The 13,108-nt window shown below is 40.4% G+C and overlaps 1 protein-coding gene across 1 annotated transcript; it reads left to right on the top strand.

The window, feature by feature from the left end:
- Nucleotides 1–8,379: 8,379 nt before the first annotated feature.
- Nucleotides 8,380–12,682, top strand: calhm3 (calcium homeostasis modulator 3). Its single transcript, XM_047603662.1, has 4 exons — nucleotides 8,380–8,780; nucleotides 9,880–10,007; nucleotides 10,277–10,404; nucleotides 11,581–12,682. The coding sequence occupies exons 1-4, from the start codon at nucleotides 8,494–8,496 to the stop codon at nucleotides 12,028–12,030; spliced, it is 993 nt and encodes a 330-aa protein (XP_047459618.1). The 5' UTR covers nucleotides 8,380–8,493; the 3' UTR covers nucleotides 12,031–12,682.
- Nucleotides 12,683–13,108: the final 426 nt, after the last annotated feature.

Below are 13,108 nucleotides of genomic sequence, written 5' to 3'. Positions count from 1 at the left end.
TCGTCTTTCTCTGTGAGCTGCTCCTGCAGCTGGTTCACCATCTTCTGACACTCAGCTTCCTTTTGCTGCAGGTCAGAGCTGCGCTGGGCGTCGTGTGTTGATTTGAGCTGTTTCAGCTCGTTCTCAAAGTCGGCCTTCATCTGCTCACAGGTTTCCATCCAGAAGGTTTGTCCCGTCTGTGCCACCTGTAGTTCATCACGGAGTGAGGAGATTTCCTTTTCTCTCGTGATGTTCTGCTGCTCATCTCTCCTTGCGCTTTCTAAAGCTGCTTCCAACTCAGTGATTTTCTGGTTGGCCATGTACAGCTTTGTCCCCAGCGTGCCCTGCAAGGAGCGATTGTTGAATTCCAGCTGCATGTTTGCTCTGTCCTGCTCTTTAGCCAGTTCTGCCATGGAGTCCACTGCAGAGGACATGGTCCGAAGGTCCTTCCGAGCAAAATGAAGTTCCTCTCTGATCCTGTGCACGTCTGAGCCGTGCCTCGTCTGTGCATGTGGTCTGTCGTGCCATGGCCTGGGATGCTGGGGGGCGCGAGTCTGTGCTCTGCGCGATGCCTGATGTGGGTGCACATCTGGGCTGGGGGGCACTCCGGCGAGTTGCATGTCACCCTGGGGATGGCGATGCTGGGGGGCGCGAGTCTGTGCTCTGCGCAATCCATGATGTGAGTGCACATCTGGGCTGGGGGGCACTCCGGCGAGTTGCATGTCACCCTGGGGGTGGCGATGCTGGGGGGTGCGAGCCTGCGCCCTTCTCGATGCCTGATGTGAGTACATGTCTGATCAGGATCTATCGGTTGTTTGAAAGTGTAGTTGACAGTGATGCCCTGTAGGTGGAGCTTGTTGTCACTGATTAACTATGTGTGAACGGTTGTTGTTGAGTATCTAACGGTGTGTGATATTCGTGGGGTCTGTTGACGGTCGTCTCTGTTGATCGTTGCTTATCGTAGCGAATGGCTCTGACAGGTTTCTGCTCTGTATATATAGAGGTTTGGGCCGTGACGTCATCGCGGCACATCAAAGGCAAAACTCTTTCCTTTGATGTCGTTCCGACGTGATGACGTCATTGACGGAGGACGACAACGACGCCGACGACGATGATGATGTTGTCGATGATGAAGATCATGACGGACTCAACAGGTTTGACCAACTACAAAACAAATGAATAACTGGAAACTTTAGTTGATGCTATAGTTTAACACCAGATACTGATAACAAGGAAATCAGAAGGAAATGACGTGTTACATGGTGCAGCATTTAAAAAGCAGAATGTTAAAGGGTTAACAAACAGACTCTAACCGCATTATTACAGTCATTCGTTTTTTTGACTGTTACAATATCAATAAAAGAACCAATGTGCTTCCTAATAATTTTTTTCTTCCTGTGTGTGATCACATACATCTTTAAATGAAATTGTTTATTTTTTAAAAGATATTTCCTGAAGTGTTGATCTTTACTTGATGCCATTGTCTAGACATGAACTTATTGTGGAGAGATACAGAGAAATATTAATTGAATTAATATCAACTAAATTTAGAGCTAAGTGACAGAGCTTCATAGGACATTATCATGTGAGTTTATGTTTCTGAGTGCTGATAATTGCTAAATTTTTCAATCATTTTTAAAGTATCAACAATTGATTTTCATTAGATGAAGAGTAGTAATTAGTTTTAATTTATTGTGGCTCTGGTTTTACTGAGCTTCAGAGGCACCTTTATTAATGTTGGGCTAAGCTAGGCTAGCTCCCTCTGTTTAAAGTGTAAGTTAACGCAGCTGTAGGTTAATATGTAATATTTTTATTTATTTTTTTAGCATTAACAGGAAGTAGATTGGCCAATTTATCTATTATATTTTTGTATTATAATAAATACAAATAATATTGACCAACCACCCCCGTGATGAAATGGTTTGGTCCTTAGCGCGTCGTTGCGCAGACAGAAGTTCACTCTGTACCTGGATCAGTCACAATGCTGCCCAGTAGCAAAGGACGATGTGTTTAAAACAATAAAAAATAAATACATCTATTTATCCATCTGTCACTGCTGTCTCGCTCCAAGCATCATGACTTATTCTGTTGTTTGAATGGCAGCAGGTAGATAGACGTGTTAATTATCTACCTTCTGCCTCTATAGTGGAAGAGGATTTAATTGTTCTGCCTGGCACAGATGAATCAAGACTATTTGAGATCACTTGTAGTAAATAAATGCTTATTTTTCTTTATTCACATTGTTCCAGCCTCACTCTTTAAAGATCCTTTTTTCCCATTGTTTTAAAATATTTACTCTTTCTCCAGCATTGTGAGCCAGACGCAGTATTTCCTAAGAAAACATAAAAAGCTTTAAGCTGTTTGTACATTGATACGAGCAGCGTTTTGCAGAAATTGTCATTTTTAGTATTTTGCAAATGTTTGTTTCTGTACTTAAAAGTACTGTTTATTATACGGCAGCGATCTGTCTGATATTTCTAAACATAAGTTGCCTGAATAATGGAAATAATCTTCAGGATTTTGTTCTGATGTTACGTTTTATCTCAGTATAAATATATGTGTCTTCCAGACAGTTTACTTAGATTTAGATGAAATAACTTACTGTATAAGTTATAAAATATAAAATATTCTTTGTGGTTCACTTTTAATTTTGTTTTCAGATTAAAGTTTATTTAAACTGAAGCACATGTTTGTGTTTCTCTTGTGCAGCGAGCAGGACGTCACTTATGGTAATGATTCATAATATTTGTGTGGTGGTTTTTAAATGAGGCATCATGAAATAGACAAATTCATGGTTCACTAAACTATTTCTGAATCCTTGCAACTTTTTAATGTGACAGAGTGGAAACACAGGAACCGTAATATCCTGGTTCTAAAAACTTCAGCTTGACATTGTGTCAGTTCACTTTGTTAACTGATGATTAAAGTCGATTAGAGCTTCATTTCTGCAGTTAAATTCATGTGATTAAACTTTAGCAGTGCTGCAGTAAAGGTAGCATCTTTTACAGCTAAGTTAAACTGACTTTAGCTGATAAAATTAGTTCAAAATCTGTGCAGAAAGTTAGTTTAAGAGGAAAAGTAACTATAAGTTAATCAGGAGCCTTAAAACTTCATGTATTCAGAGGTTTGAAATCTTAGAAGATTTGAAATTAAATTGGCAGCACTTTCTTTATTTTTTGAAAATGAGTTTGTAACTTATAAACTAGCACAACACATCTGTCCCTTCCTCTCTCTTTAAAGATCCCTTTTATTTATTTTTAAATATTTTTTCTCTCCAGTATTTTAAGCCACACAAGTATTTTCCTACACTGTAAGAAATGGCTGTGAAATCTACACTAGTAGTAAACACAGTAACGTTAAGTGTTTGATTTTTACAGTAGAAGGCTGTAAACTTTACAGTAAAACCAGATACAATTACAGTAGTACACTTAGGCTCATGTTAATGTTTTTTTTTTTTTATTATATAATTATTATAATGGGGGGGGGGGGAGTTGTCTGTGAAGATCATCACTCAGTCAGTTCACAGTGGTTGAATAAAAACATCTGGACTCGTTTCCTCACACATCTAGTTCTTATGGAGCCCTGAAGAGGCCATGGAGGGAAAAACAATGAAAAAGTATCTTGTGCGCATGAGATAATATAACGGTGTTGTGTTGATATATACATATATATATATATATTCGAGATGCTATCTCATGCGTGAGCCGCCTTTAGGGGCAGCTCATGCACGAGATATCATACCGAGAGTGTCATATATATACATATGAGATACACATGTGGTGTGCAAGCTGCCACTAAAGGCACTCCTGCAGACTGCACGACATGGTATCGCGTTGATATATATATGTATATGTGTACAAGATATTATATAATATCTTGGTATTGCGTTGATATATATGTACGGGATAGTTTCTCGTGTGCAGGCTGCCTCTAAAGGCACTCCTGCGGGTTTCACGAGACAGTATCGCGTTGATATATATCTACGAGTAGTTTCTCTTGAGCACGAGATGTAGTTTTTGATCATCTTTTCTCCCATGGCCCCTTAGGGGCTTCGTAAGTTCTGTAGAATTTGGAGGAAAATGTGGTTGTAAATTTAGTGTTAGGAATTAAAGAATTATATCTTTTTTTTTTTTTTTTTTTGCCAATTAGGTCTCGAGTCAGTTTTTCCACAAATAAAGTGAAAACGAAGTCAACTCGACTCATTTTAGGGCTGAGGAAGCCTCCACAAGTTCCATCCAGCTTGTTTTTGGACATAACCCATGATCTGAATGACCGACAATCTTCACAAACGGGGTAGAGGTGGGGGGTAGAGGGGTAGAGGGGTAGGAGGATGGTTCACGGTCCTGGAGATGAAGGACCTTCTGTCGCTGTGGTGTCGCTGCGGCGGCTCATCATTTTTCGAGCCCTGCACCAGAAGCCGTGACGTTTCTTCTTTCTGTCGTCTCCCTGTTGTTCGTCCTGAGACACGGACACAACAGCTTCAGCATCGCTGGTCTTTGGTTGTTTTCTCCAGACGCTGTGTTTCTTGTCTCTTTCGGCGTCCGGCGGTGGAGACTCTGTGACCTCATCCTCTTTTATGCTGCTGCTTTGCTTGTTTTCATGTGTGAGGCCTTTCTTCTTCTTCTCCTTCTTCTCTTTCTTAGTTTCCTTCTTGTTTTGAAGGGCGAGCTCTTGAAGACGGATGTTTTCCGTGATCACAAGCTTCAGGTCTTCTTCAGCTTTGCTGGCTGCCCTCTTCAGGGCTTCTTCTTTCTCCATCCACAGCTTCTCCATCTCTTTCAGTCTCGTCTTTGAGGTTTCTTCTCTCTCAGCCAGCTCCTCCTTGAACTTCTCGTCCAGAGCCTGGCACTTGTTGATGCTCTGCTCCAGTTCAGTTTGTTTGAGGCTGAGCTCAGATGAAATGACCAAATGGTCACTTCTTGCAGTGTTGATCACGTCGTCTTTCTCAGTGATCTGATCTTGAAGCTGGTTCACCTTCTTCTGACACTCGGTTTCCATTTGCTGGAGGTCAGTGTTACGTTGGGTGTCGTATGTTGATTTGAGCTTTTTCAGCTCGTTCTCAAAGTCCGTCTTCATCTGGTCACAGGTTTTCATCAATGAATCTGTGACTGTTTCTGTCTCCTTCTTCTGAGCATGAAGAGTTTCTTGAAGAACGGAGATTTCCTGGTCTTTCTCCAGAATAATTTCATCTTTTCTCTTGGATTCCTGAACCAGCTCCTCCTTGAACTTCTCCTCCAGGGCCTGGCACTTGTTGATGCTCTGGTCCAGTTCAATTTGTTTGAGGCTGAGTTCGGAAGAAATGGCCAAATGGTCACTTCTTGCAGTGTTGATCACGTCGTCTTTCTCAGTGATCTGATTCTGCAGCTGGTTCATCTTCTTCTGACACTCGGTTTCCATTTGCTGGAGGTCAGAGTTACGCTGGGCGTCGTGTGTTGATTTGAGCCTTTTCAGCTCGTTCTCAAAGTCCGCCTTCATCTGGTCACGGGTTTTCGTAAATGTATCCGTGACTTTTTTTGTCTCCTTCTTCTGAGCATCAAGACTTTCTTGAAGAACGGAGATTTCCTGGTCTATCACCAGAATCATTTCCTGACTTTTCTTGCGTTGCTCAGTCAGGTCCTTTTTGAACTTCTCCTCCAGAGCCTGGCACTTGTTGACGCTCTGGTCCAGTTCGGCTCGTTTGAGGCTGAGCTCAGACGAAATGACCGACAGCTCATTGTTGATGGCGCTGATCAAGTCGTCTTTCTCTGTGAGCTGCTCCTGCAGCTGGTTCACCATCTTCTGACACTCAGCTTCCTTTTGCTGCAGGTCAGAGCTGCGCTGGGCGTCGTGTGTTGATTTGAGCTTTTTCAGCTCGTTCTCAAAGTCGGCCTTCATCTGCTCACAGGTTTCCATCCAGAAGGTTTGTCCCGTCTGTGCCACCTGTAGTTCATCACGGAGTGAGGAGATTTCCTTTTCTCTCGTGATGTTCTGCTGCTCGTCTCTCCTTGCGCTTTCTAAAGCTGCTTCCAACTCAGTGATTTTCTGGTTGGCCATGTACAGCTTTGTCCCCAGCGTGCCCTGCAAGGAGCGATTGTTGAATTCCAGCTGCATGTTTGCTCTGTCCTGCTCTTTAGCCAGTTCTGCCATGGAGTCCACTGCAGAGGACATGGTCTGAAGGTCCTTCCGAGCAAAATGAAGTTCCTCTCTGATCCTGTGCACGTCTGAGCCGTGCCTCGTCTGTGCATGTGGTCTGTCGTGCCATGGCCTGGGATGCTGGGGGCGCGAGTCTGTGCTCTGCGCGATGCCTGATGTGGGTGCACATCTGGGCCGGGGGGCACTCCTGCAGGTTGCATGTCACCCTGTGGGTGGCGATGCTGGGGGGCGCGAGTCTGTGCTCTGCGCAATCCATGATGTGAGTGCACATCTGGGCTGGGGGGCACTCCGGCGAGTTGCATGTCACCCTGTGGGTGGCGATGCTGGGGGGTGCGAGCCTGCGCCCTTCTCGATGCCTGATGTGAGTACATGTCTGATCAGGATCTATCGGTTGTATGAAAGTGTAGTTGACAGTGATGCCCTGTAGGTGGAGCTTGTTGTCACTGATTAACTATGTGTGAACGGTTGTTGTTGAGTATCTAACGGTGTGTGATATTCGTGGGGTCTGTTGACGGTCGTCTCTGTTGATCGTTGCTTATCGTAGCGAATGGCTCTGACAGGTTTCTGCTCTGTATATATAGGGGTTTGGACCGTGACGTCATCGCAGCACATCAAAGGCAAAACTCTTTCCTTTGATGTCGTTCCGACGTGATGACGTCATTGACGGAGGACGACAACTACGCCGACGACGATGATGATGTTGTCGATGATGAAGATCATGACGGACTCAACAGGTTTGACCAACTACAAAACAAATGAATAACTGGAAACTTTAGTTGATGTTATAGTTTCACACCAGATTCTGATAACAAGGAAATCAGAAGGAAATGACGTGTTACATGGTGCAGCATTTAAAAAGCAGATATATATATACTGTATAATTACAGTCAGTCATTTATTGACTGTTACAATATCAATAAAAGTACCAATGTGCTTCCTAATAATTTTGTTCTTCCTGTGTGTGATCACATACATCTTTAAATGAAATTGTTTATTTATTTAAAGATATTTCCTTTATTTGATGCCATTGTCTTGAGATGCAGGTTATGTCGAGAGATACAGAGAAATATTAATTGAATTAATATGAACTAGAGTGACAGAGATTCAATGGCCGTCATAGTGTGAGTTTATGTTTCTCAGTGCTGATTATTGCCAACATTTGCAAAGTGTCACCAATTAATTTTCATTAGATGAAGACACTAAAATGCCCATCAGCCCCATGGAAACTCAGTAATTAGTTTAAATTCATTCTGACTCTGGTTTTACTGAGCTTCAGAGGCACCTTTATTAATGCTGGGCTAAGCTAGGCTAGCTCCCTGTGTTTAAAGTGTAAGTTAACTCAGCTGTAGGTTTATATGTAATATTTTTATTTAGCTTAAATATTGAAGTAGATTAGCATTTTTATTTATTATATATATTTTTTATTATATTTTGTGCATATTGTTTCAGATTTTACATACTACATATATTGATCTTTCTTTTTATTAATTAATGGATTAATTAATGGTTTACCATCTAATTGGAACATTTGCACTATTCATGTGAGTTAAAATTGAGCAAAATAGTATGAAAATGTAAAATTATTATTTAAACTGTAGGATAGTGTGACACAGTGTGTATATAACTGTTAAATATTTAATAAAGCTTCTCTGTGATTTGAGGAGAGGCACCCAAGATGGCCGACAACGGCGCCAACCTTACCTCAACAAAAACAAAAACACAAAAACAGAACAATAACAACAACAACCAACAAAGTGAGGCAGTAATTCTTAATGTAGTGCGATACTCCCTGATTCATCCATACGTTGTTGGATTCAGCTGAATGTGTTGGTTGAATCCTATAGTGACTTTTATTAATGAAACAAGAAGAAAACGAAATATTGAATCATGCAACATTTACTCAAACATAAGTCGTGTACTTGTGATTGGTTCAAAAAGCTCCTGTTGTCCTGTTTAAAAAGTTAAAGATCATTCCACATAGAGTTAGACACAAAAAAACACAGGAGACATGACAAATAATTAAAAAATAATGCATGATAACGTGTAAAAATATGAACAAGTCTCACAGAAATGTTGTCCAGTCCCTCATGCCCCTGCAGCTCTGTTCTCTCTCTGATGTGTCGGTGGTTGTAGCTTTAACAGTGAGTCAGGGTGTGTCGCCTGCTCAGGTGTATTCATGCGTTCTCAGACTCTCCCAGGATCACAACTATTATCTCCACAACCACAGCTCCAAACATTCACCAAGGAAACTGAACTGAGGATTAAAAGATTTAAACAGCTCACATTATAAGGTAGGTGAACTATATTTTTCTGTTTTTGAAGAAGAAGAAGCTAAATGTCACTCGTTAGATCCCTCCTCCCTCCCTTCAGTTTCTCTGAGCTATGGAGCGTCTGAAGTTGGTCCTGCAGTACTTCCAGTCCAACTCCGAGTCCATCTCCAACGGTATCTGCATCATCCTGGCGCTGGTCAGCGTCAAGCTCTACACCAGCTTCGACTTCAACTGCCCGTGCCTCCCCCAGTACAACAAGCTGTACTCCCTCGGGGTGATGATCGTGCCGCCCATCATCCTCTTCTTCCTGGGGATCATCGTCAACAGACACACGGGGGTCATGATGGACGAGTGGGTGAGACCCATCGGGAACCGATCCAAAAACCCTGAAGTGGTCAAGTGAGTGAAATGAATGAGATTCTGAAAGTGTTTGAAAGTTTTACCTTTAGTTTTGTTCAAAGAAAAGGACTTATCACACGTGCATGTTGATGTTTTTAGTTTTACACAGTAAGATCTCAGTGGGTAGATCCTGGTCAGGTTTCCAGTTTGTCTCAGGACTAACACAGAGAAACAAACAACAGCATGCACCAATGAACCTAATGGGCATGTCGGTCCGAACCTTCTTGATGTGAAGCATCAGTGCTAACCACCATTTTAGGCTTGAATGAGCCACGAGGGAATTTATTTGGTCACAGCAGCGTAGTGACACATAAAAGAAACATTCTTAAAAACCACAAGTAAAAAGAAAGATGAAATAAAATGAGATTAAAAGAAAATATAATAATAAAAAAAGTATTATCTAGTAAAATAAAATAGTGAACAGTGATTGTAAGATTGTGATGGGCTATGAGGCAAAGGGGCACATAGTTTCCGAGGTTCATTGCGTCCGGGGTGCATTTAAAAGAAGAATAAAATAAATAAATAAAATTGGCAGATTTGGACGTAACACGACACTGAGCCCCAGAACTAAATGGTCAGGAATGACACAAAATTATACAGATTTTTCTTTAGAAATTTCAGGTTATTCATAAAATTAGTTTTGTAAAAGGAGTTAAAAGTTCTTTAAACTACTTCTTTGTGTTTAAACAAGGGAAAAAAATAGAGTTACTTATAGATTTTCATGTTATTATGTTTCTAAATTGACACGAGTTCGACACATCTGCACCAAAAGCTCAAAATTATCGTATTTTGAGGGAAATTATTATTTACCACAACAGAAAATGATTAAGAAGAAGAAGAAGAACTTTAGTTGTTACACAAGTTACAACGAAATTTTGTCTGGTAACTATCTCTAGTAACGGCTTGATGTGTTTAGAGGTAATAATATATTAAAAGTATAATAAATATGAAATAGATAATAAATATGTTGCACTATTTCAGATTTGAAACAGGTGCTAACGTTCAGCTGCTTTTCACAGCCGCTGTGTGTAATTCCCACAAAGGGAGAAATACAATCCTGAGGCTAAAGCTGTGGTTAAAAACGAGTTCCTTCGTGCAGGCACCTGTTCTCGTCCATGCTGCAGAGGGCTCTGCTGGCTCCCATGGTCTGGATCCTGGTCACTCTGCTGGACGGAAAGATCTTCATCTGTGCCTTCAGTGTGAGCGTGGACCCGGAACTCTTCTCAGGTACAAACCAGTTCAACCCTCTACACAGACAAACCTTATGAGCATGTTTCCAGTTTTTAGTTTGTGCACTTCTTGTCCTGTGTTTATATGTGCACATATGTTTGTGTATATGCATTCCTGCCTTTCTCTTGGACCTTTTGTGAAGTCGTCAGTGCAGTTGCTGTTGTTTCTTGTCTTATACATCTTCACCGTTCAACACAACTTGTTACTAGTATAATTTTTGGGATATTACAGGTCTGTATGATCCGTTATGCATCGTGTTTCCTCAGGTTTGCCCAACAACACTGGTCTGGAAATGATTAAAATCATGGCCAAAGTCCCGTGCAAAGAGGACGTCATCTTCAGGAACAGTTCTTTCCGTAAAGCAGTCTCCCGTTACGTTCGCTGCTATTCACAGGTAGAATCTCCTTCAGTCATATTAACCATGTATCACTGACGGCTTCCTTAAATGTATCAGCGGGACCTAAGAGAGCGTCTACCCTCAGCCCTTTGAGGAATTTAAAAGAATTGTTGTCATACGAGTCAGCTGATCAGACCTTTTGTGAAGCGGTTGCGGACACACCCTCCACATGAAGGCAGATTTTGGGTTTGTCACTGAACCACATGGATGATGGCTTTTTGTTGCCTTTGTGTCCTTCTCTTTCCTTTGTAGATGTTGACATATATATGAATACAGTGTATGGTGCAACGCTACATAATAATTTATGAGTTAAAGAAGCTTTATTACTTTAAATAAAGTTCTTCACCTATATATAAGAGCACACAGTTATCATCTGATTTGATTTTAACATATGAGGCCTCTAGAACCCTCGGCAGCCTTTTAATTACTCTAAGTGTTTTAACCAAAACATACGGTGACGCCTCCTGTTACCATTGTGGTCCCTGTTTGTGGAAACGTCTGCCTCAGGACCTGAGGAAAACAGACAATGTGGACATTTTTTAAAAGCAAACTAAAGTCTAACTTTTTAGTCTGGCTTTGAACTGAATTTTATTTTCCTTTTATTCTGGTTATTTATTTAATTTTATTTATTTTAACATTTTATATATATATTTTAACGTAATTATTATTATTATTTTTTTAAAAATATTTTTATATTTTAAAAAAATATTTTTACCTTTTTAGTTTGGCTATTAATTGATTTTTATTTATTTAATATTTTATATGTATATATTTTATATTTTAACTTTTAACTAATTTTGACTTATTTTATTATTTTACCTTTTTAGTCTGACTTTGAACTGAATTTTATTTTCTTTTTATTCTGGTTATTTATTTAATTTTATTTATTTTATCATTGTATTTTTATATATGTATTTTTACTTAATTATTATTATTTATATATATATATATATTTTTACCTTTTTAGTCTGGTTATTAATTGATTTTTCTTTCTTTCTTTCTTTAATAATTTATCTTTTAAGTCTGACTTTTAACTAACTTTGACTTATTTTATTATTTTGACTAATTTTTATTATAGATTTTTTTAATTTAAAATGATAAAGTCATGAAGTTATTATAAAGTTTAATTGATTGATATAAACCTATAAAGAGCCATTGTTGTTCTCTGTGCAGGCGGTCGGCTGGTCCATCCTCCTGTTCATGATTATCCTGGGAGCGATGGTTCGCCTCATCAAACCTTTCTTCGACCACCACGCCGCCTTCCTGCAGACGCGCTACTGGAGCAACTACCTGGACGTGGAGCAGAAGCTCTTCGACGAGACCTGCGTCCTTCACGCCCGAGACTTCGCCCGGAAGTGCGTGGTGCAGTTCTTCGAGGACATGAGGGAGGACGCGGTGCTTCGTCTCCCCCATCCGCCGTTCATCAGCGACTTCAAAGACATGTGGGAGGACGAAGAAGAAGAGCGGCTTCATGGGATAACGAGGCAGGAGCAGGTGGACCAGCTACTCGACAAGTGGTACCACAGTAAACCTGAGCTGGATGTGACCCGGATTGCGCACAGACCCAGGACATGTGTCACCTGGGAGGACCGTGATGGAAGGACTTTATATTCGGATGTTTAGGGTTTACTCCGCAGTGTTTGGGTCAGATGTAGTTTATCACACATATTAGCAGTGAGCTTACATTGAAGGTTCACTTAATGAGCGTTCAGACTCATCTCACCGTCTTCACTCTGCAAATGGTTCTTGCACAGGTGTCCACAAAACAACAGAATCAAGATTTTATTTTTGAATGACTGGTTTTATTGGATATAAGATGCCATCCTCCATCTTTCTCTGACATCCTAGAGAGGAGGCTGTGAGTGAACCTCGGCTAAACATCACAAAGTTAGAACGGTAGACGCTGGAAAATACTACAAAGCCTCTTATATTCAATTAAACGGACAGATACAGCTGAGAATCAAGGTTTTAGTGCCTCTAACTTTCTTCAATATGTACATGGTTAATTTTTTTAGCCAATATGGTTTGTTTGATGGACATAATATCACCCAGTGTCATGAGGATGTTAAACATCTTTCCAGATGTTCTAAAGGTCCCAGCATTAAACACTTTCACACTGGGACTCTTAATCAGGCTCCTACCACAACACAATTTTGCGCGTGTGTGGATATGCAGAAATGAGTGAGGGCGTACAAACTATAGAAAGACAAAAAATCTGAACATGGTTAAGGAAGAACTATTTATATGCAAGTACCGGTATATAATTATCTTGTTTTTGTTTCCATTTTCCCAAAAATAAGATGTTTTTTCTTTGTTCTTAATCTGTAGCCCTTTGATATATTTATTATCATTATTATTATTATTATTATTATTATTATTATTATTATTACATTCCAATATCCAATGTACAGAACAGAGTAGGCTTCATGAAGTCAGTATTTGTGGCTCAGAGAGTTTTCTGTATCATAGTTACTAGAAATAGCTCCATTCAATAATGGTGGAGCCTTTCTAGTCTTCACCTATGACTCAGTGGATCAGTCTGTATTGGTTGTGTTTTGGTAAACAGAGAACTCCAGCTGTGAGTGTTTTTTCTCCTCAGGTCTAACCGGGCTGTCGGGGGTCATTTGAATGTTTTCAGGTGTGGACTGGCTGGTTTTGCATACAGGCATCCAACACGGAGCTCGCTCACACAGATTGATGG

This window comes from Mugil cephalus, chromosome 13 (assembly GCF_022458985.1).
Source record: "Mugil cephalus isolate CIBA_MC_2020 chromosome 13, CIBA_Mcephalus_1.1, whole genome shotgun sequence".
Taxonomy (NCBI): Eukaryota; Metazoa; Chordata; class Actinopteri; order Mugiliformes; family Mugilidae; genus Mugil; species Mugil cephalus.
The sequence above is the reverse complement of the archived record's forward strand: the minus strand, read 5'-3'. Positions and strand labels throughout refer to the sequence as shown.

What these genes read in the sequence shown, in the direction of transcription:
- calhm3 (XM_047603662.1), top strand. Translation starts at nt 8,494, where the DNA reads ATGGAGCGTCTGAAGTTGGTCCTGCAGTACTTCCAGTCCAACTCCGAG. An exon ending in AAAAACCCTGAAGTGGTCAA is followed by an intron (nt 8,781 to 9,879) that starts GTGAGTGAAATG and finishes TCCTTCGTGCAG; the next exon opens with GCACCTGTTCTCGTCCATGC. An exon ending in GGACCCGGAACTCTTCTCAG is followed by an intron (nt 10,008 to 10,276) that starts GTACAAACCAGT and finishes GTGTTTCCTCAG; the next exon opens with GTTTGCCCAACAACACTGGT.